Source organism: Mesoplodon mirus, assembly GCF_964341445.2.
Source record: "Mesoplodon mirus genome assembly, chromosome: 17".
Taxonomy (NCBI): domain Eukaryota; kingdom Metazoa; phylum Chordata; class Mammalia; order Artiodactyla; family Ziphiidae; genus Mesoplodon; species Mesoplodon mirus.
In genome coordinates, this window is record NC_138993.1 from 24,145,466 (window position 1) to 24,166,041 (window position 20,576).

Sequence of the window (20,576 nt, forward strand, 5' to 3'; positions counted from 1 at the left end):
GATTTTGGTATTTTTCTTAAAAAGCAATAAAATAATTTCTCTACTGTAATTATAATTCAAATTAATGTAAGTGCCCTTATTCCTTGTCCCCTGGTGGGTGCTATGTCTTCTATACTTTGTGCAGCTTCCAGAACAGTCAGTGCTCAAGAAAAAAGAAAATGAAACAGAACAAAACCAAAGCCTCCAACAAAAAATGATTTACTCTAGGGTTCACAAAATCTGCTAATGGAAGAACCAAAAATTCACACACACATACCCTCACATACAAAACACAATCCTGGTCCTCTATGCAGGTCAACTCGCAGTTACTAAAGACAAGTAGTAGAAAATGCAGAGCCCAGAAAGACTGTATCAGAGGACTTTACAAAACAGTGCAGATACACTTTACTGGGGAAGGGATTCAGGGGAGGGTCCCATTTTTTTCTACAAAAAGCTTATCTTTGCTAAAGTGGGGTGTTTTTTTTCCAAAATCCCAACAGTGAAAATAATTATTGGGCTTCTCTAAATGCATTTCCAAATTAACATTAAGTTTTAAAATGTCAACATGTTTTGCACCTTTATTTTCATTTATAGGATAAATTGGGGACCCAAAAAGAGTGAAAAAGAAATAAAAATTCTTACTGCACAATCTTTGTAGACATTTTATTTTAAAGCACCTTTTTAATGTTAACAGTGGGTTTCTAACAAGAAAAGAGTAAAATAAAAGAGGGCACCAACCACTAGCAAGGTAAAGTTCTCCTTTACGCGCACGCACACGTGCACACACACGCACGCACAAACACACACACTTGCTTTCATGCCAGAACAATTGGTAACATTAGCAAATAATGTCATTTGATGAAAGGCTGGGGAAACTACCACTTATGATATTTATAGAAACCTAAAACTACTCATGTTTCTAAGAAATTAAATGACTTGGGGGATTCAAAAAGCTACCAATAGCTGAACTATGAAAATAAAATTGACCCTTAAAAATAGGACAAAAGATGTCAGAAAAAAAATTAGCCTCGATGCTATTTTTTGACGTGAGATTTGTTATTAATAGGATACCATTTGCTTGCAAAGGAGCAAAATATAACTCCCTATCCCTGTCACCCACCCTCAGCCACCTCAGTGCAATTTCTAGCAGCACTATTTGGATGCAAAAAGAATGCTGTCAGTGAGTGTCCCTGAAAGCCTTCAAATACATGTTCTTAGGGTCTTAACACACTACACATATGTATAGAAGAATAAACGAAGATAATATTTGAGAGATTACAAAAGTTTGAACTATATATACCATGTGATGACACAACGCACTTAAAAAGCTATATTTACCTTCCTCCCAATTCACTTTAAATGTTAATATTCACTATTCAAATTTTACCCTATGCATCTTTATCTGTTCCTTCCTCTCTCAAAACAAATAATAAAATATACTGGTTTGGAGTTTGTTCTATGCATTTTCCAAGAGCCAATCAAACAGGGACTCAGATCTCTCGTTGCTGGACGTCTTCTCCATCTCCTCATAGTATTTAAGCACAGCCTGCAGGAGGTCTCCCACTTTCCAGCCTTTTTCTTGTAATCGTTTTGAAAGCTAGTAAGAAAGAAAGGTAAGTCAAACATCAGATAAAACTAAGAATCCTGGTGTTCGCAGTAAAATACTGTTTCCCAGTTGGAACAAGGTCTTCTCCCCTAAACCACGACTCTGTACACAAATTAAACATTTTGCCTTCCTGGCTTTTATAAGTACTCTCCTCCACAGAATGACACTTTGGGATTGCTGGAGCCAGAATCCCACAAACCTCACCCAGCAGATATACGCCCTCTGTGTGGGCGTATAGAGGCTACATTTCTACAGGAAATTCTTAACCTAACTAAATACATCTGCCATACCCTCAATTAGGAACATAAAATAATAAAGACAATGTCAAGTTTAATAAAAGGATGTGGGTTTTCCTTCCACAACACATAGTGTGTTTTTTCCCTGGAATACGCACTCTAGCCTCAACAGAAACATGGCTAAGTTAAGAAATGTTAATGTTTAAAAAAAAAAAAAAAACCAAAAAAGTAAATAAATATTAAATATTGTGGTGATCATTTTGCAATATATACCAATATCGAATAAATTATGTTGTACACCTGAAACTAATACAATGTTATCTATCAATTATAGCCCAATTTTTTTTAAAGTAAATAAATGCACATTTAATTAAACTATCACCACCAATCAGAACATGTCTTCACTCATCTTTTTTCTACTTAGTTCTGTAAAAACTAATTTTTTGTAATACAAATATGCTTAACCTTTTTAAAAATAGCTTTACTGCAATATAATTAACATACCATACAATCACCCATTTAAAATATACCAGTCAATGGTTTTCATTATATTCACAGAGTTGAATGTAACATCATCACAATCAATATTAGGACACTTTTATCACACCAAAAAAAAGCCCTACCTGTTAATCATCACTCCCCACTCCTCCAAACCCCCTCAACTCTAGACAATCAGTAATCTACTTTCAGTCGATAGACTTGCCTATTTTGGCCATTTCACTTTAATGGAATCATAAAATATATGGTCTTCTGTGACCTGGCTTCTTTCATTTAGCATAATGATTTCAAGTTTCCCCCATGGTACAGCATGTCTCTACTTCATTCCTTTTTACTGACAGATAATATTCCACTGCATGGATATTCCACATTTTATTCATCCATTCATCGGTTAATGGACATTTAGGATATTTCCACTTTTGGCCTATTATAACATTGCCATGGACATATGTTTTCATTCATCTTGGGTATATACTTGGGAGTAGAACTGCTGGGTCATATGATAATGCTGTGTTTAACTTTTGAGGAACTTCAAGAATGTTTTCTTAGGTTACGTGGGGATGAGGTTCCCTTACCCCAGCACCAGTACACTCAGCTCTGCCTAAGGACTTCCTTAGCCCTCAGTTTATCCAAGACTAAATGACTTGAAAATGTTTGCCTCCCTAAGGTCAGTTCTAATACTTTCCCTACCCATTCTTTCTCCTTCACAATTCACGTCCTGAGCAACCCTTTCTGTCTTATTTTCTCCTTCTACCTCAAAACAGAAACCTATACTGGAAAAATCCAAGAAGTATAAATAAAGACAACAAAATACAAAAAAAAGATTTTACATAATACCTTTTTCACATACTTCTTTCAACAGTATCTTTGTAAGTTCTAAACCAGGAATCAAGAGTAACTTGATTCTTCCTTTTTTGTTATTACTGATCATCTTACATTGGTTATTCTTTGGACTACTCTATATTACATAGTAAGATTAAACCAAAGTTCTGATAAGGAAAATTCTTGGACAAAAACCTTAAGACTGTAAACTAAAAATCTTGACTGATAAGGTAGTTGGGGACTTCCCTGGTGGCACACTGATTACGAATTCACCTGCCAATGCAGGGGACATGGGTTCGATCCCTGATCTGGGAAGATCCCACATCCCGCGGAACAACTAAGCCCATGCGCCACAACTACGGAGCCTGTGCTCTAGAGCCCGTGAGCCACAACTACCGAGCCCGCGCACCACAACTACTGACGCCCACGTGACTAGAGCCCATGCTCCGCAACAAGAAGCCTGCGCACCACAACAAAGAGGAGCTCCTGCTCGCTGCAACTAGAGAAAGCCCGTGCACAGCAACAAAGACCCAACACAGCCAAAAATAAATAAATATATAAATTTATATAAAAACATAAGGTACTTGGCACACAGTAAGTTATCAATAAAAATATCCTATTAGTGCAACGAACCTGAATGTTCTATTATTAGAACCCTATTAAATGCTCAAAGTGAACTATTGTCCCTTATTAAATGTTTAAAGGTTTACTAGCTTTTGCTTATGCCAGTTTCTCATACTAATGAAACTGGATTAACTGAAGAGACACACTAATTACTAGGCACAATTATGAAGCAATTAAATACAAAGAATAGCTCTATCTTTTCATATGAATACATGAAATGCTTATTTTTTAAAAAATTTATTTTCTTATTAGTCATCAATTTTATATACATCAGTGTATACATATCAATCCCAATCTCCCAATTCATCCCCCCCCCACTGCTTTCCCCACTTGGTGTCCATACATTTGTTCTCTACATCTGTGTATCAATTTCTGCTCTGCAAACCGGTTCATCTGTACCATTTTCTAGGTTCCACATGTATGTGTTAATATACAATATTTGTTTTGCTCTTTCTGACTTACTTCACTCTGTATGACAGTCTCTAGATCCATCCACGTCACTACAAATGACCCAATTTCGTTCCTTTTCATGGCTGAGTAATATTCCATTCTATATATGTACCATATCTTCTTTATCCATTCGTCTGCCGATGGACATTTAGGTTGCTTCCATGACCTGGCTATTGTAAATAGTGCTGCAATGAACATTGGGGTGCATGTGTCTTTCTGAATTATGGTTTTCTCTGGGTATGTGCTCAGTAGCGGGACTGCTGGGTCATATGGTAATACTATTTTTAGGTCTTTAAGGAACCTCCATACTGTTCTCCATAGTGGCTTTATCAATTTACATTCCCACCAACAGTGCAAGAGGGTTCCCTTTTCTCCACACCCTCTCCAGCATTTGTTGTTTGTAGATTTTCTGATGATGCCCATTCTAACTGGTGTGAGGTAATACCTCATTGTAGTCTGGATTTGCATTTCTCTAATAATTAGTGATAATGAGCAGCTTTTCATATGCTTCTTGGCCATCTGTATGTCTGCTTTGGAGAAATGTCTATTTAGGTCTTCTGCCCATTTTTAGACTGGGTTGTTTGTTTTTTTAATATTGAGCTGAATGAGCTGTTTATATATTTTGAAGATTAATCCTTTGTCCGTTGATTCGTTTGCAAATATTTTCTCCCATGCTGAGGGTTGTCTTTTGGTCTTGTTTATGGTTTCCTTTGCTGTGCAAAAGCTTTTAAAGTTCATTAAGTCCCATTTATTTTTGTTTTTATTTCCATTACTCTAGGAGGTGGAACAGAAAAGATCTTGCTGTGATTTATGTCAAAGAGTGTTCTTCCTATGTTTTCCTCTAAGAGTTTTATAGTGCCCAGTCTTACATTTAGGTCTCTAATCCATTTTGAGTTTATTTTTGTGTATGGTGTTAGGGAGTGTTCTAATTTCATTCTTTTACATGGAGCTGTCCAGTTTTCCCAGCACCACTTATTGAAGAGACTGTCTTTTCTCCATTGTATATCTTTGCCTCCTTTGTCATGGATTAGTTGACCATAGGTTCACGGGTTTATCTCTGGGCTTTCTATCCTGTTCCATTGATCTATATTTCTGTTTTGGGGCCAGTACCATATTGTCTTGATTACTGTAGCTTTGTAGTATAGTCCGAAGTCAGGTAGTCTGATGCCTCCAGCTCTGTTTTTTTCCCTCAAGACTGCTTTGGCTATTCTGGGTCTTTTGTGTCTCCATACAAATTTTAAGATTTGTTGTTCTAGTTCTGTAAAAAAAATACCATTGGTAATTTGATAGGGATTGCATTGCAACTGTAGATTGCTTTGGTTAGTACAGTCATTTTCAAAATATTGATTCTTCCAATCCAAGAACATGGTATATCTCTCCATCTGTTTGTATCATCTTTAATTTCTTTCATCAGTGTCTTATAGTTTTCTGCACACAGGTCTTTTGTCTCCCTAGGTAAGTTTATTCCTAGGTATTTTATTCTTTTTGCTGCAATGGTAAATGGGAGTGTTTCCTTAATTTCTCTTTCAGATTTTTCATCATTAGTGTATAGGAATGCAAGAGATTTCTGTGCATTTTGTATCTTGCAACTTTACCAAATTCATTGATTAGCTCTAGTAGTTTTCTGGTGGCACGTTTAGGATTCTCTATTTATAGTGTCATATCATCTGCAAACAGTGACAGTTTTACTTCTTCTTTTCTAATTTGTATTCCTTTTTCCTTCCCTGACTGCCGTGGCTAGGACTTCCAAAACTATGTTGAATAAGAGTGGTGAGAGTGGACATCCTTGTCTTATTCCTGATCTTAAAGGAAATGCTTTCAGTTTTTCACCATTGAGAATGATGTTTGCTGTGGGTTTGTCGTATATGGCCTTTATTATGTTGAAGTAGGTCCCCTCTATGCCCACTTTCTGGAGAGTTTTTATCATAAATGGGTGTTGAATTTCATCAAAAGCTTTTTCTGCATCTGCACTGAGATGATATGGTTTTTATTCTTCAATTTGTTAATATGGTGTATCACATTGACTGATTTGCATATATTGAAGAATCCTTGCATCCCTGGGATAAATCCCACTTGATCGTGGTGTATGATCCTTTTAATGTGTTGTTGGATTCTGTTTGCTAGTATGTTGTTGAGGATTTTTGCATCTATATTCATCAATGATATTGGTCTGCAATTTTCTTTTTTTTGTAGTATCTGTGTCTGGTTTTGGTATCAGGGTGATGGTGGCCTCATAGAATGAGTTTGGGAGTGTTCCTCCCTCTGCTGCATTTTGGAGGCATTTGAGAAGGATCGGTATTAGCTCTTCTCTAAATGTTTGATAGAATTCACCTGTGAAGCCATCTGGTCCTGGACTTTTGTTTGTTGGAAGATTTTTAATCACAGTTTCAACTTCATTACTTGTAATTGGTCTATTCATATTTTCTGTTTCTTCCTGGTTCAGTCTTAGAATTTGTCCATTTCTTCCAGGTTGTCCATGTTATTGGCATAGAGTTGCTTGTAGTAGTCTCTTAGGATGCTTTGTATTTCTGCAGTGTCTGTTGTAACTTCTCCTTTTTCATTTCTAATTTTATTGAGTTCTCTTCCTCTTTTTCTTGATGAATCTGGCTAATGGTTTATCAATTTTGTTTATCTTCTCAAACGACCAGCTTTTAGTTTTACTGATCTTTGCTATTGTTTTCTTTGTTTTTATTTCATTTATTTCTGCTCTGATCTTTATGATTTCTTTCCTTCTGCTAACTTTGGGTTTTCTTTGTTCTTCTTTCTCTAGTTCCTTTAGGTGAAACGTTAGATTGAGATTTTTCTTGTTTTGTGAAGTAGGCTTGTATAGCTATATACTTCTGTCTTAGAACTGCTTTTGCTGCATCCCATAGGTTTTGGATCATCATGTTTTCATTGTCATTTGTCTCCAGGTATTTTTTATTTCCTCTTTGATTTCTTCAGTGATCTCTTGGTTATTTAGTAACTAACATATTGTTTAGCCTCCATGTGTTTGTGTTATTTACGTTTTTTCCCTGGAAGTGCTTTCTAATCTCATAGCATTGTGGTCAGAAAAGATGCTTGATATGAAATCAATTTTCTTAAATTTACTGAGGCTTGACTTGTGACCCAAGATGTGATCTATCCTGGAGAATGTTCCATGTGCACTTGGGAAAAAAGTGTAATCTGCTGTTTTTGGATGAAATGTCCTGTAAATATCAATTAAATCTGGTCTATTTTGTCATTTAAAGCTTGTATTTCCTTATTAATTTTCTGTTTGGATGATCTGTCCATTGGTGTAAGTGAGGTATTAAAGTCCCCCACTATTATTGTGTTACTGTCAATTTCCTCTTTTAGAGCTGTTAGCAGTTGCCTTATGTATTGAGGCGCCCCTATGTTGGGTGCATATATATTTATAATTGTTATATCTTCTTCTTGGATTGATCCCTTGATCATTACATAGTGTCCTTCCTTGTCTGTTTTAACATTCTTTAAAGTCTATTTTATCTGATACTGAGTATTGCTACTCCAGCTTTCTTTTGATTTCCATTTGCATGGAATATCTTTTTCCATCCCCTCACTTTCAGTCTGTATGTGTCCCTAGGTCTCAAGTGGGTCTCTTGTAGACAGCATATATATGGGTCTTGTTTTTGTATCCATTCAGCGAGCCTGTGTCTTTTGGTTGGAGCATTTAATCCGTTCACGTTTAAGGTAATTATCTATATGTATGTTCCTATTACCATTTTCTTAATTGTTTTGGGTTTGTTTTTGTAGGTCCTTTCCTTCTCTTGTGTTTCCCACTTAGAGAAATTCCTTTAGCATTTGTTGTAGAGCTGGTTTCGTGGTGCTGAATTCTCTTAGCTTTTGCTTGTCTGCGAAGCTTTTGATTTCTCCTTCAAATCTGAATGAGATCCTTGCCGGGTAGAGTAATCTTGGTTGCAGGTTCTTCCCTTTCATCACTTTTAAGTATATCATGCCACTCCCTTCTGGCTTGTAGAGTTTCTGCTGAGAAATCAGCTGTTAATCTTATGGGAGTTCCCTTGTATGTTATTTGTCATTTTTCCCTTGCTGCTTTCAGTAATTTTTCTTTGCCTTTAATTTTTGCCAATTTGATGACTACGTGTTTTGGTGTGTTTCTCCTTGGGTTTATCCTGTATGGGATTCTCTGCATTCCCTGGACTTGGGTGGCTATTTCCCTTCCCATGTTGGGGAAGTTTTTGACTATAATCTCTTCAAGTATTTTCTTGGATCCTTTCTCTCTTCTCCTTCTGGGACCCCTATAATGTGAATGCTGTTGCATTTAATGTTGTCCCAGAGGTCTCTTAGGCTGTCTTCATTTCTTTTCATTCTTTTTTCTTTATTCTGTTCCACAGCAGTGAATTCCACCATTCTGTCTTCCAGGTCACTTACCTGTTCTTCTGTTATTACCAGTTCTTACCAGTTATTCTGCTATTGATTCCTTCCAGTGTTAGTTTTCATTTCAGTTATTGTATTGTTCATCTCTGTTTGTTTGTTCTTTAATTCTTCTAGATCTTTGTTAAACATATCTTGCATCTTCTCGATCTTTGCCTCCATTCTTTTTCCGAGGTCCTGGATCATCTTCACTATCATTATTCTGAATTCTTTTTCTGGAAGGTTGCCTATGTCCACTTCATTTAGTTGTTTTTCTGGGGTTTTGTCTTGTTCCTTCATCTCATATATAGCCCTCTGCCTTTTCATCTTGTCTATCTTTCTGTGAATGTGGTTTTTGTTCCACAGGCTGCAGAACTGTAGTTCTTCTCCTGTCTGCCCTCTGGTGGATGAGGCTATCTAAGAGGCTTGTGCAGGTTTCCTGATGGGAGGGACTGGTGGTGGGTAGAGCTGGCTGTTGCTCTGGTGGTCAGAGCTCGGTAAAACTTTAATCCGCTTGTCTGATGATGGTTGGGGTTGGGTTCCCTCCCTGTTGGTTGTCTGGCCTGAGGCGACCCAACACTGGAGCCTACCCGGACTGTTTGGTGGGGCTAATGGTGGACTCTGCGAGGGGTCACACCAAGGTGTACTTCCCAAACTTCTGCTGCCAGTAAGACCCTATTTCTAATATGGATTGATTCATTCAGTTCTACATCAGTGACCCAAGCATTACAGAGTGTAAAGACCGTAAGTCATATGACTCATCCTTGCCATGGTTTATTTCCACAAACACTATCAGTTGCCCAGAAATAACTATAATTTTGTAAATCTCTTATTTCCCCCAAGTTCTTTATGATTTCCTTCTTTCCAGTGCATATGACCTGAAGTCATAGGTCCATCCAATCGATAAGACAGGAAACTCATGAAATGCTCATTAAAGGCACCTAACTGAAAATTTTGAATGTGCCAGGCAGTAGATTAAGCATTTTTTTTTACAGTATTTTATTTAATCCTCACAAACCTCTGCAAGGTAAATTCTATACTCATTTCCACGGTACAGATAAAGAAACTGAGACTTGTGAACTTACCCAAGGTTACACTGCTAGAGAGTGGCGGAGCTGATACCTGAGCCCAACCACTGGACTCTATTACCTGAGCATTTACCCACTTTCTTTTTTTTTTTTTTTTTAAACATTTTAAGTATCTCAATTTACCCACTTTCTATCAACCATGTGACACAGAACATCATATACCGTGTCCTCACAACCATCCTAATAAGGTAGGTACTTACTTGTATAAACTCCTTCTTTGCAGAGTCATGAAAATAAAGTTCTGCAACTTCGGCCTCAGAGGCAACGAGCCACTGAAGAATAATCCTTAGCTGGGGGTCTACTGTGCATGGCTCCGTGTCAACATTCGTAATTAGCAGAGTATTTCCATCTTGCTCTGAACCTAATATTTAAATTGAAATGATATGAAGTGAAACTCATCCATTCAACTCTCAGTGCTCTGCTTTCCAAGGACATAAAAGCATTTTCCATTTGTTAAGAGTCCAAGGAATTCTGGAAAAAAAATTCATCTTTTCTTAATTGTACCATAACATCAACTAAAGCATTACTTTGAAAATGCAAAATACTCCTAAAACAAAGGAACAGCTTTGATCATTTGTGACCGCACAAATGCACAACTCTGAGGTATTGAATTCAAGAGCCAATTCACATATACCATAATTTGTGTCAAAATATAATCCATAGGTAAAGCCGAAAAAAAAAAAAAGTAAAATGCTACAATTACAATCAAACTATAAATAAAACACACATAAAAACCTCAAATACATATATTAAATGGGCTGAACTAAGAGAAACAGCAGCAGCAGTGACACGTGTACTGCACATACTACACCCTAAGTACTGTTTTCACCTCTTCCCATACACAAACTCCTTTCATCCTCACAAGCACCCTGTGAGGAGGGAACTGCTATCGTCTCATGTTACAGGTGAGGAATCTGAGGCAGAGAGAGATCCAGAGCCTCACAGCCAGAAATGGCTGAGCCAGGAAATAAACACAGGCGGTCTGGCTCCATGCTCTTAATCACTTCACTCTTTAGGCAAAATATGAAAAAAAAAAAAAAAAAGTCACATGCAACCACTTACCTCCCAAAAGCTAAACCAGGGAATTTTCTGGTACACCCCTATTATAAATAAGACACTGTTCTCAAGTTTACTTTTTAATGAAAATTATGATTTCAACATAAAGAAGATGAATCCTTGTTGACTATAAAACTAATGCCCATGGACCAGTATCGTGTGTTTAACACTGCTGCTTAGTGGTGGGCCTCCCACACAAGAGGCCAGCAGTGGGGCATGCTGGCAGACATGGCACCAATTTGCACCAGTAATGGACATTTGTTGGTGAATGTCCCTGACTCTTTTTTTACAGTTTGCAGGGCATTCTAGACCACTACTAATCATTTTTAGGATTCATATTGACCCCAAAAATTTTTCATTTAAAAAAATTGGTCCACACTATTCTCTTAGCATAAATGTATTATCATTTCCCTCCTCTCTCCCCTCTTTCAGTCAAAAACGGGTCTGGTAGACGATGGTACCAGACAGTCTTTGGGCCATTCTCTAAATTCTGCAGAGGTCATGGGGTTGAAGTGTTCTCTGTACCATTGGATTTCTCAGTTCAGTGTTCCTGGTTGCCTGGCCTAAGAATGACTTGTCTTTGTAGAGATTACTCAACCCTAGCGAAAAGAGAAAGAACTGACATCCTGCAATTACAAACAATAACAAAAAAAATGAAGTTTTTTGCCTTAGGATTTCCATAATTTTGAATCATTTATAAATATACATCAATCCATCTCCTAATTTACCAATTTCTAATTTAAAAAATTTGAAAGTTAGCTACAATTTTCTATATAATGAGAGATGACTATAATCTCTAAAGCTGAGTAATGACATATCTACATATAATTAACCTCACAGTTTATAACTAGTTACAAAAAAAATACTGAACAGCCTGTGACCAATGGTATCTAGTATTTATATCTTTGAAACCATGTTCATTAAAGGAAGAAACGAATATTTTCTTCAAATATATGTGTGAGTGTAAGACTGGAATTGAGGGAAGGAAGAATCGATTTTAAAATATCTTTTTTATTTTTACTTATTGATTTATGTAAGGTTGACAGCAAAACAAACTGACATGTGATATGATAATAAGTTATATCTCATAATGTAAGAATTTTATATTTTGAAAAAGATAATTACATGAAGAGATTATCATGAATTTCTCTCTCAAATAATTGAATAATTCTTTTAAAGTAGTTCAGTCTTTACACTGATGAGTACTTCCTTAGTTTAGCAATCAAATAACACAAACTGCTCGGCAAAGGATCTGACACTGGTTGGATTAGTCAAGAATACCTTGATTTGGAATATTTCTTCATCTTTCAATTCCTTTATTTTATTATCTGTATAATAAGAAATTTGGACAAGAACTTCTCTTGGGTCTACTCTAGTTACAAACTTTTGTAATTTTAATGGAAAACAATTTAAAAATAAATCAAAGTTTGTTCTAACAAATATTATTTCAAGTTACATTGAATAGTTTAAATGAATAATATTGTATTGAAGGGGGCTTCCCTGGTGGCACAGTGGTTGAGAGTCCGCCTGCCGATGCAGGGGACGCAGGTTCGTGCCCCGGTCCTGGAAGATCCCACGTGCCGCGGAGCGGCTGGGCCCGTGAGCCATGGCCACTGAGCCTGCGCGTCCGGAGCCTGTGCTCTGCAATGGGAGAGGCCACAGCAGTGAGAGGCCCGCGTACCGCAAAAAAAAAAAAAAAAAAAAAAAAAAAAAAAAAAAAAAAAAATTGTATTGAAGGGATCCCAAAAGACATTAATAACCAAAAGGGAAGGGAAAAAATACCACTGTGAAATGTAAAATGATTTTTTCTCAGTTATTATTAAAAGTCTTCAGTTAGTATTTCCCATTTAATCTGACTTTATATAGGTTATTATAAATGTCTTTTATTTTTGTATGTCTGTATTGCTTAATATTCCAAGTCTAGTAAAATCTTATAGCAAATAAATCAATGAATTTAAACAAAACAAAACAAAAAAGAATACCCTGGTTTGTAATGTAAAAACCCTGATTTGTAACAACCCAGCGCCTCTCTGATGAAAATGTACAAACACAAACATTAAAGACTTCTCTAAAGAACCTTATAAAAAAACATGCAAACACTTTGAAAAAACAAATTGTCAGTGAGTTACCTTCTACATCATCCTCATGCTCTTCATCTTTATCATCCGGCCCATCACTTATCGAATGAAGTAGCAGAAGCAGTTAAAAAAAAAAAAAAAAAAAAGCTTTAATTAATAATGGTACTAAAGCCAATTCTTAAAACGTGGTAAAAAATGAATGATACAATATGACATATGATATTTAAAAAGGGGAGAGATGACAATAAAAAGGAAGCTTTGCTTCTCACACCATTTCATGTTAAAATCTCAATTGCAAATGATGCCTAAAGGTAACTTATCAGTAACTGAGAAGTTCTACCTGACCATGATATCTATACAGTGTCAAGTAATTACATAGTAAAATTTAATTTAAAATAATTTAAAGCCAAAATGTTCTAATTTGGTTTTAGATAACACAGCATCTGAGTATTGCAGAATGCCATGTATAATTATTAATGCTTCTTCTGATGCCATTTGTATATTTTTTAACATAGTAAAAACACATTTTTTTCTATACCTTTCTTATAAATAAAACTGCAAACAAAAACAAAAAACCAAACCAAAACAACAGAAATCCTGTAGGAAGCAAGCTCTTTTTAATGAAACAGTAACTGGTAGAATGAAAAATAGCAAGCAGTGCAACACATGCATAGAATTAACACATTTTGCAATTAGGTGTCAGTCACATCTTAGCATAGTTGAATTTTTTCATTAGATGTAAATTTATCAAGCAGAATCATGTCAAAATATAGGACAAAAGCAGGTTGATACACATTGGCACTGTAACCCACATTTTTTAAAGAATATGACATCATGCATTAGTGGTGAAAGACTCATCAGTGTTTAGGTTTCTGGACTGGACCAACCTGTCTGATGTTGGAAAGGATAAATTGTCCTCATACAAATCTCCTTCTAAAGCAAGACTGCTCCAGCTACTGCTGTTACCATTACTGCCAGAGGAAGAAAAGAACAGAGCTGAACTAGCAAATGAATGGTAAAGACGACCCTGGTTTTCCTTGGAACAGCATGCGTCAGTGGCAACTGCGGACGTTCTGAAGCTGCCACAGTGGGTGCAGCATCTGTGGAGTTACGTAAAGACCATCGCTGCTACTGTACAAGGTATTTGACAGTTTCAGAGATTTGGGAGTTTTCTTACTTGTCCTCAAAAGTTCATGAAAATTATTCTAAATGTGTATTTATTTTACAGATTAAGACAATGACTTTTAGGACAGTAAATGAATGCATGAACTAAGAAGTTTCACAATGAAATTACTGTCTATGGCAAAGCTTAGGATATAATTTGTTGAAAGCCAATGCTCTTCAGTTTGGATAAAGTTTAAAAACAAAAAAACCACAGGTTAACATTTTCTCAAGTGTTTAGACAGTGCAAACAGTGATGGGCCAGGGTGGTGGTGGAGGATGGGGAAAGGGATGGGATGGCAGACACCAAAACACAGTCCCAAATAGACCTTTTCTAACTACTGGGAGAAAAGCTGTCTTCTGATTTTAAAATACTCTTATTATGTTAATTACCTTCATCTCATTAATTATGTATAATTCAGTAGGTGGCAAATAATATACATTTTCTTCAGAATACTGAATAACCAAGGTATAATCAAGCATTACACTTGTCTGATCAGCCAGTCACTGACGCCGCACAGATACCTTCTCACGCTACCTAATCAAAAGAAGAAAGCAACTACATTCTACAAGGGCGGCAAAGCGATAGAACACAAAAAGCAACTGCGTTCAGAAACAAAACTAAATTCAGTTTTTCAGATTAAAATCTAAACATGCAATTTAAAAAAATTCTAATCATTAAAATAATTAGTAAGCACACATTAGTTTGCAGTGATAAGCAGCTATATTTCCCCATATTAGGCTAGACAATTATAAAAATTAATATTCACACAAACCAAAATTTTGGTTCTAAAAAATGAATTAACATAAAATCATCTTTCATGCATCAGTAAATGTTGACAAGGTTACCAAAAAAGGGGATGATTATTTAAAAGTTCTAAATAGTTTCCAGGCCATCTCAATAATTAACATATCCATATTAACTCTAGCACTATCAAACTGTCACAAACCATAATGCATTACAGAATAAAAGTTAAAACTGATCAGTGTCTTTTTGACATTATGTTCAAACAAATATAGATCTATTATAAAACCATTAAACCAACCAGAGTTTTTGCCCATGTAGTCTGTTGCCAGACAAACCAAAAATGAGAAAATATGGAAATACAGAATGGATAGACAGCTGTGAGCTGAAGAGAAAGAGAAAATTAATGATCTCAAACAGCATATTTACTTCTATTAATAGAATGGTTATCTAAGCACAGAAAACAATTACAAAATTAAAATTCTTACCCATTTCCACACTAAAGCCATGTATCTTAAGTGTGTTCTCTGAATCTTAAGTGTGGTCTCTAAATCACTTGCTTTCAAATAATCTGAGGGACTTATCAAGCCTGCAGAATCTTGGGACCCTCCAATGACCCAGGGAATCTTAATCTCTGGGAGGCAAGCACACCACCAACCCTGGATGAGCCCCACTAAGTTTTTCTTTGTTCCTGAACCTTGAGGCCACACAGCATCATTAGTTCTTATTAATTCTATAGTCAATGAAAACCACAGGTGTTTTTCTGACAAAAGGCTATCAAGTCAGGTTTTCCCCATCCTGAATTCAAATAATTAATTTTCTGAACCTAAATGCATTTACCTATGTTAAACATTATTAGTTTAGCCTCAGCCTGATTTGGTCTTTTTGAACCTTGGTTCCGTTAATGGGATTACCTTTTCATCTTTGTTTTGAGTCACTCACAAATACTAAGTGTCCTACATCACTAATAAAATAATGCTGAAGGGGAAGAACCAAGGACAGACCTTGGTAGGCGCCTCCCTCTCTTCATCGAATTAGATAACTTTCCATATCAAGTCATTCTACCAGCTACAGTCCTCTTAATGCCACTAGCCTCTAACCCTTGTTCTCCCACTTTAACACCAGGATTCTGTAACCAACAATGTCAACCCCCAACTGAAATTCTGAAGCCTGCTTCTCAAAGATGAGAGAAGAATTTAAGTGTTTAATATTCTACTCTAAAGTTATGGGAAGGGCCAAATGATGATCTGTGATATTACCCCCACTTCCTGCTACCACTTTTAAAGACTGCCTTTTTGGATTTAGATTTTGTAAAATACTGGTGGTTTACGTCACATTTTAAGAAATTATGACAAAATAGATACTTCATAAAAATATTAATACTTACTGGTTAATCCAAGCATCAAACAAAATACACTGAGATGATGTGTTCTAACATGTGAAAAGCCATTTAGGCCTTAACAGAGTTAAGCAGCTTCTCTGCTGTTCTAACAGGTGAAAAGCCATTTAGGCCTTTACAGAGTTAAGAATATAAGAAACAACTGTTATAATTAATAAAATATTCCAAAACTATTTTAATGAACAAAGTAAACTGAGAAAATGATATATGAAGTGACTTCTGCTGTACAAAACCATGTTTTTATAATGAGTTTATGTATGTTCAGTCATTCAAGTATAAATTGCTCAAGTTACAGTGTTCCTGAAAGGACAAGTAAGGAATCCTTCCCCCCAAAGTATACTACTTTCATGTCAAGAAAATTACAGGGCCATTTCGATGCCTTTTACAGATAACTGTTCTTTTTCTTATCCTTTAGAGAAAAAAAAAAAGTACCCTCTTTAAAGTGAGAAAGAAAATATTTTCCTCAAAAATTCATGAGAAGTCCAAGTAAAGCTTAAAGGGTATAGAATCAAATGTATGAAGTATTTTTCATATCAACTATTGGCACATTCAAAGAAAATTAGTTCAGCTAGTTATTGTATTTAATAAATGTCAAAACCATTAGAAATATATTGTGAACAATAAAACACACTTTGAAAATAACAGATTTTCAAATTCCGAATTTTAATATCAAACTCAATGTAAATTTATAGCTTACTTCTGAGGTCTGAGTACCTGAACTATGCAATTACATGCAAAATCATAGTCACCTTTCACTTAGATGATGAAAACTACTGCTTTCATCCTGGTGTTCATCTTCAAAACTTAAATTGGACCAGCTACCAGTGCTGTCATCACCAATACTGAGATTCATCTGCTGGCTACCAAAAGACTCAGTTGACTGAAAGTCTTCTATTTCTTTTGGACTGGAAAAAAAAAAAAAAGGAAGGAAAAAAGAAAGAAAGTCCAAAAGCATCAGATTCTGAATTATAGGACTATCCATTTGATGATAAAGATGACAAAAACAAGAAGTGATATTCAGAGCTAGACCAGTGGTCCATCTAACCCTTGGTTTGTGTCTGCTAATAACGAGACTTGGCAGGAGAACATACTAACTTCAAACTTAGGTGAGGCACCTACACAACATCCCTAACTCACCTTGTTCATCTATTATGGATCCATCCCAAGCGTACCATTTATTTAAATTCTCTTTAAAGCAGTTCATATTTTCAACTGGGACCTCTATGAAGGAGCACAAATTCCTAAGTTTTTGTAAGAGTATTTTATTTGTACCAAAAATTACCCCTTTTCTGGCTTAATTTAAGAACAAAAAAAAGTAGTTCAAGGAATTCTAGTACTGTCAAGCCTATAATCAAAGTAGCCATATCTCTTCAAGATTTTGAGCTTGGATCATAACCTCTCTCATTTTTTCTCAATGAAAAGACATTTATATTTTTAGTCCATATTCACAAGAAATGTCATTCACTGTTCAATTACTGTATTTGTCCCTTCTACATTTTATTCTGGAGTAACAGTTTAAAGTGATATTTTAATTTCTTATTGAAGTATAGTTGATTTACAATATTAAATTAGTTTCAGGTGTACAACATAGTGATTCAATATTTTTATAGATTACACTCCATTGAAAGCTTTTAAAAAATAATGGCTATATTTGTTTCCCTGTGCTGTACAATTTATCCTTGTTGCTTATTTTACACATAGTAGTTGGTATCTCTTAACCCCATACCCCTATCTTGCCCCACATTTTTAAACATGAAGAGGGAAAATGCTGGTCTTCTGGTCAAAATCTTCTAGTGGCTTCTCGTCAATCAAAATAAGAGTCCAAATCCTTATAACATACATCAGGTGTGACAACCTCTCATAACCTCCACTGGTCTCCTACTCTCCCTGGCTCCCTTGCTTTAGCCACACAAGCTTCTCTGCTGCTTCCCCAACATGCACAGTCCGACTCCTTTGCCTGGAACCCTGTTCCGCCTGATTCCCACTTACCTTATTCTCTCTCCACCTTTGGCTCTTTGCTCAAATGTTACTATGTCAGAGCAGCTTCCCTGCTACCTACTGAAAACTGCACCACACCCCACCGGCTGCTGCCCACTGCCACCCCCAGCACTAACTCCCTGCATCTCCCTATTTTAAGATGACCAAGAAAAGAGGCAGTGCTTCTCACGGCTTTAACAAAAGCTACTAAAATATCTGGCGTTGTCGTGTGGCTTAATTAAATTCCTCCTCAACTCAAGAAATTTTCTTTCTGTGAGACTAACAAAAATAATCCTACAAACTAATAACACAAGATGGTCCTGATGTTTTCCCAGGGAGAAAGAAGGTTAAAAGTGAATATTTTAACTAAGGCGTTAGTATCGCTGAGCACGAGACACGGTTACTGAAATGCAGAACACTGCAGGACCATCAGAAAGAACTGTCCCCTTAGATGATGGCCTATCAAGAGGAGTGATGGCAGGAGTGGAAGTATTTGGAGAATTTTTTCTTTCTTCAGAGCAGTTTGGTTAAATTACACTCTTTTTAAGAAAACTTACCTTTGTGAACAGAAATAAAAATTTAATCTCAGAGTAGTACGTTAACATGGTGGTACTCAATATTTGCTGTATAAAATTCTCCAGCTGATTCTCTGATTCAGCTTTACCTACTTCACAGCTTTGTAAACTTGGGCAAAAGGTGATTATCCACGCTAAGCCACACCTTCCAGCTCAGTAAACGGTTCATACCTTCCTTCCCTCAAAGGGCTGTTGTGGGATAATGAAAGTAAGGCACTATGAAAGTAACAGGTAGGCTATAAAACAATACACAAATGTAATAGGGAATATTTTTTGTTAATTTAGGATTAAAAATAATCGTATCTTGCTGAACAGGACCTAAGACACAAATGATCAAGTTAACTTTTCCCTTCATCTTAAGACCCGAAAGAAATCAGAAACTTACCTGCTAACGGCCTGACCAACATTCCTCATCGCCGACGTCATTATCTCAGTAGTGAGGTTTTCAGCAAAGATGACACCGTCCTGTCCGATCCCACTATCAGCTGCCAAACTGGTACTGCTCAGCTCTCTCTCTGCCTTTTCAATTGCTTCCACAACTATCTTCTCAGCAAGCACTGTCTTCTTATCAAGATCAATGTGAATTTGAGGGACATCAAGATGAAAAATTCTAGATTTCTGGTAGACATTGCTAAATTTTGAATTAGCTAAATTAGAAACTGGCTTACTACTAGCAAGTGAATCTGGTCTGGGAAAGCATGGACATGAATTTCCAGTGCAGTCATGGAGCTCTTTCCGGTCACAATACCTGCAAGCCTGACTTACCAGAGGTGACAACTTTTCTGCATAAGTGACCCTATCGGCCGCTTTTGTGGTCTCAGACACATGGAAGACTGCAGATCCTGAACTCAGCTCTAAAGCGTCATCCACTACTTTGTTAGCGTACTGTTCTATAGCTTGAACAACAATCTCTCCATAACCACACCCACTCAAGCTGCCCGTACTGTGGGAAAATCTGTGATTTTGTGAGGAAGGATGAAGAGACGTGGGAAATTCTGGCTCGAAGTGAGACTCGGCATCTTCATCGCATCCATTTTTTTCATAAAGGCAAGAATCTGTTAAGGATTTTGGCAAGCCAACTGTAGATGCCGTCAGCTCTTTTTTAACATCTCTTGTAATGTTGTGAGCGAGAGAGGTTGAAAAACTATACAGTTCCAAGCACTCATTTCTGCATGTATCCCATGTCCATTCACAAGTTGGGTTTTTATGAAGGTAACCTCCACTTATTTTACTTTGTCTTTTTTTATCTACTCCTTGCTGGTGTTCTTTACTTAAGAATAGTAACAGTTCATCATTGGTTTTCACCTGTGAGCTTTGCACAGGGAACATTTTTGAGTTGCACTTCATTTTGGCTGTCTTAGATGCTTCTTGTAATCCTGACTTAACAGACCGATAAGCAAGTCTATTGGCATACTGGTCCATTATTAACTCACTATCACCACCTTCCTGTTTTAGTATTTGGATAATGTGACCTGCGTACTCATCTGTCACACTTTCGCAGCTGGGATACTTGTATGTCAGACCTGACAGACAAGAACTTGGTGGTAACGAAAGAATAAACGAATCTGCTTCTCCTGGGTGTGCTACAGCCTCTATATCCGTCTTCTCTTCTGATCTATAATCTTGGTCACTATCAACATAACTGTTCCTCTTCTGCCTGAAAAGCATACAACTTCTAACTTTCGCTATTTTTTCAGCTTCTGTAATGACTTCTGCTGCCATATCACCTGCAAAATTGCATAATGTTTGTACGTTTTCATCTAAGCAATTTAAAAAAGTAGGTGATATGCTTCTTTGACTTTGCACGTTTAAGCAAGGGCTTTTAACCTTGGGTTCTTGAATTATTTTATTATCCAAATGGGAAGCTGCCATTTCGGTTGCAAGAGAAATGATGTGTATTGCTAACGCATC

General features: G+C 36.5%; 1 protein-coding gene across 1 annotated transcript; it reads right to left on the minus strand.

The window, feature by feature from the left end:
• Window positions 1–630: 630 nt before the first annotated feature.
• Window positions 631–20,570, minus strand: AKAP11 (A-kinase anchoring protein 11). Its single transcript, XM_082602446.1, has 6 exons — window positions 19,051–20,570; window positions 16,863–17,018; window positions 13,696–13,779; window positions 12,860–12,906; window positions 9,875–10,035; window positions 631–1,576 (listed from the first exon to the last, which is right to left on the minus strand). The coding sequence occupies exons 1-6, from the start codon at window positions 20,535–20,537 to the stop codon at window positions 1,436–1,438; spliced, it is 2,076 nt and encodes a 691-aa protein (XP_082458572.1). The 5' UTR covers window positions 20,538–20,570; the 3' UTR covers window positions 631–1,435.
• Window positions 20,571–20,576: the final 6 nt, after the last annotated feature.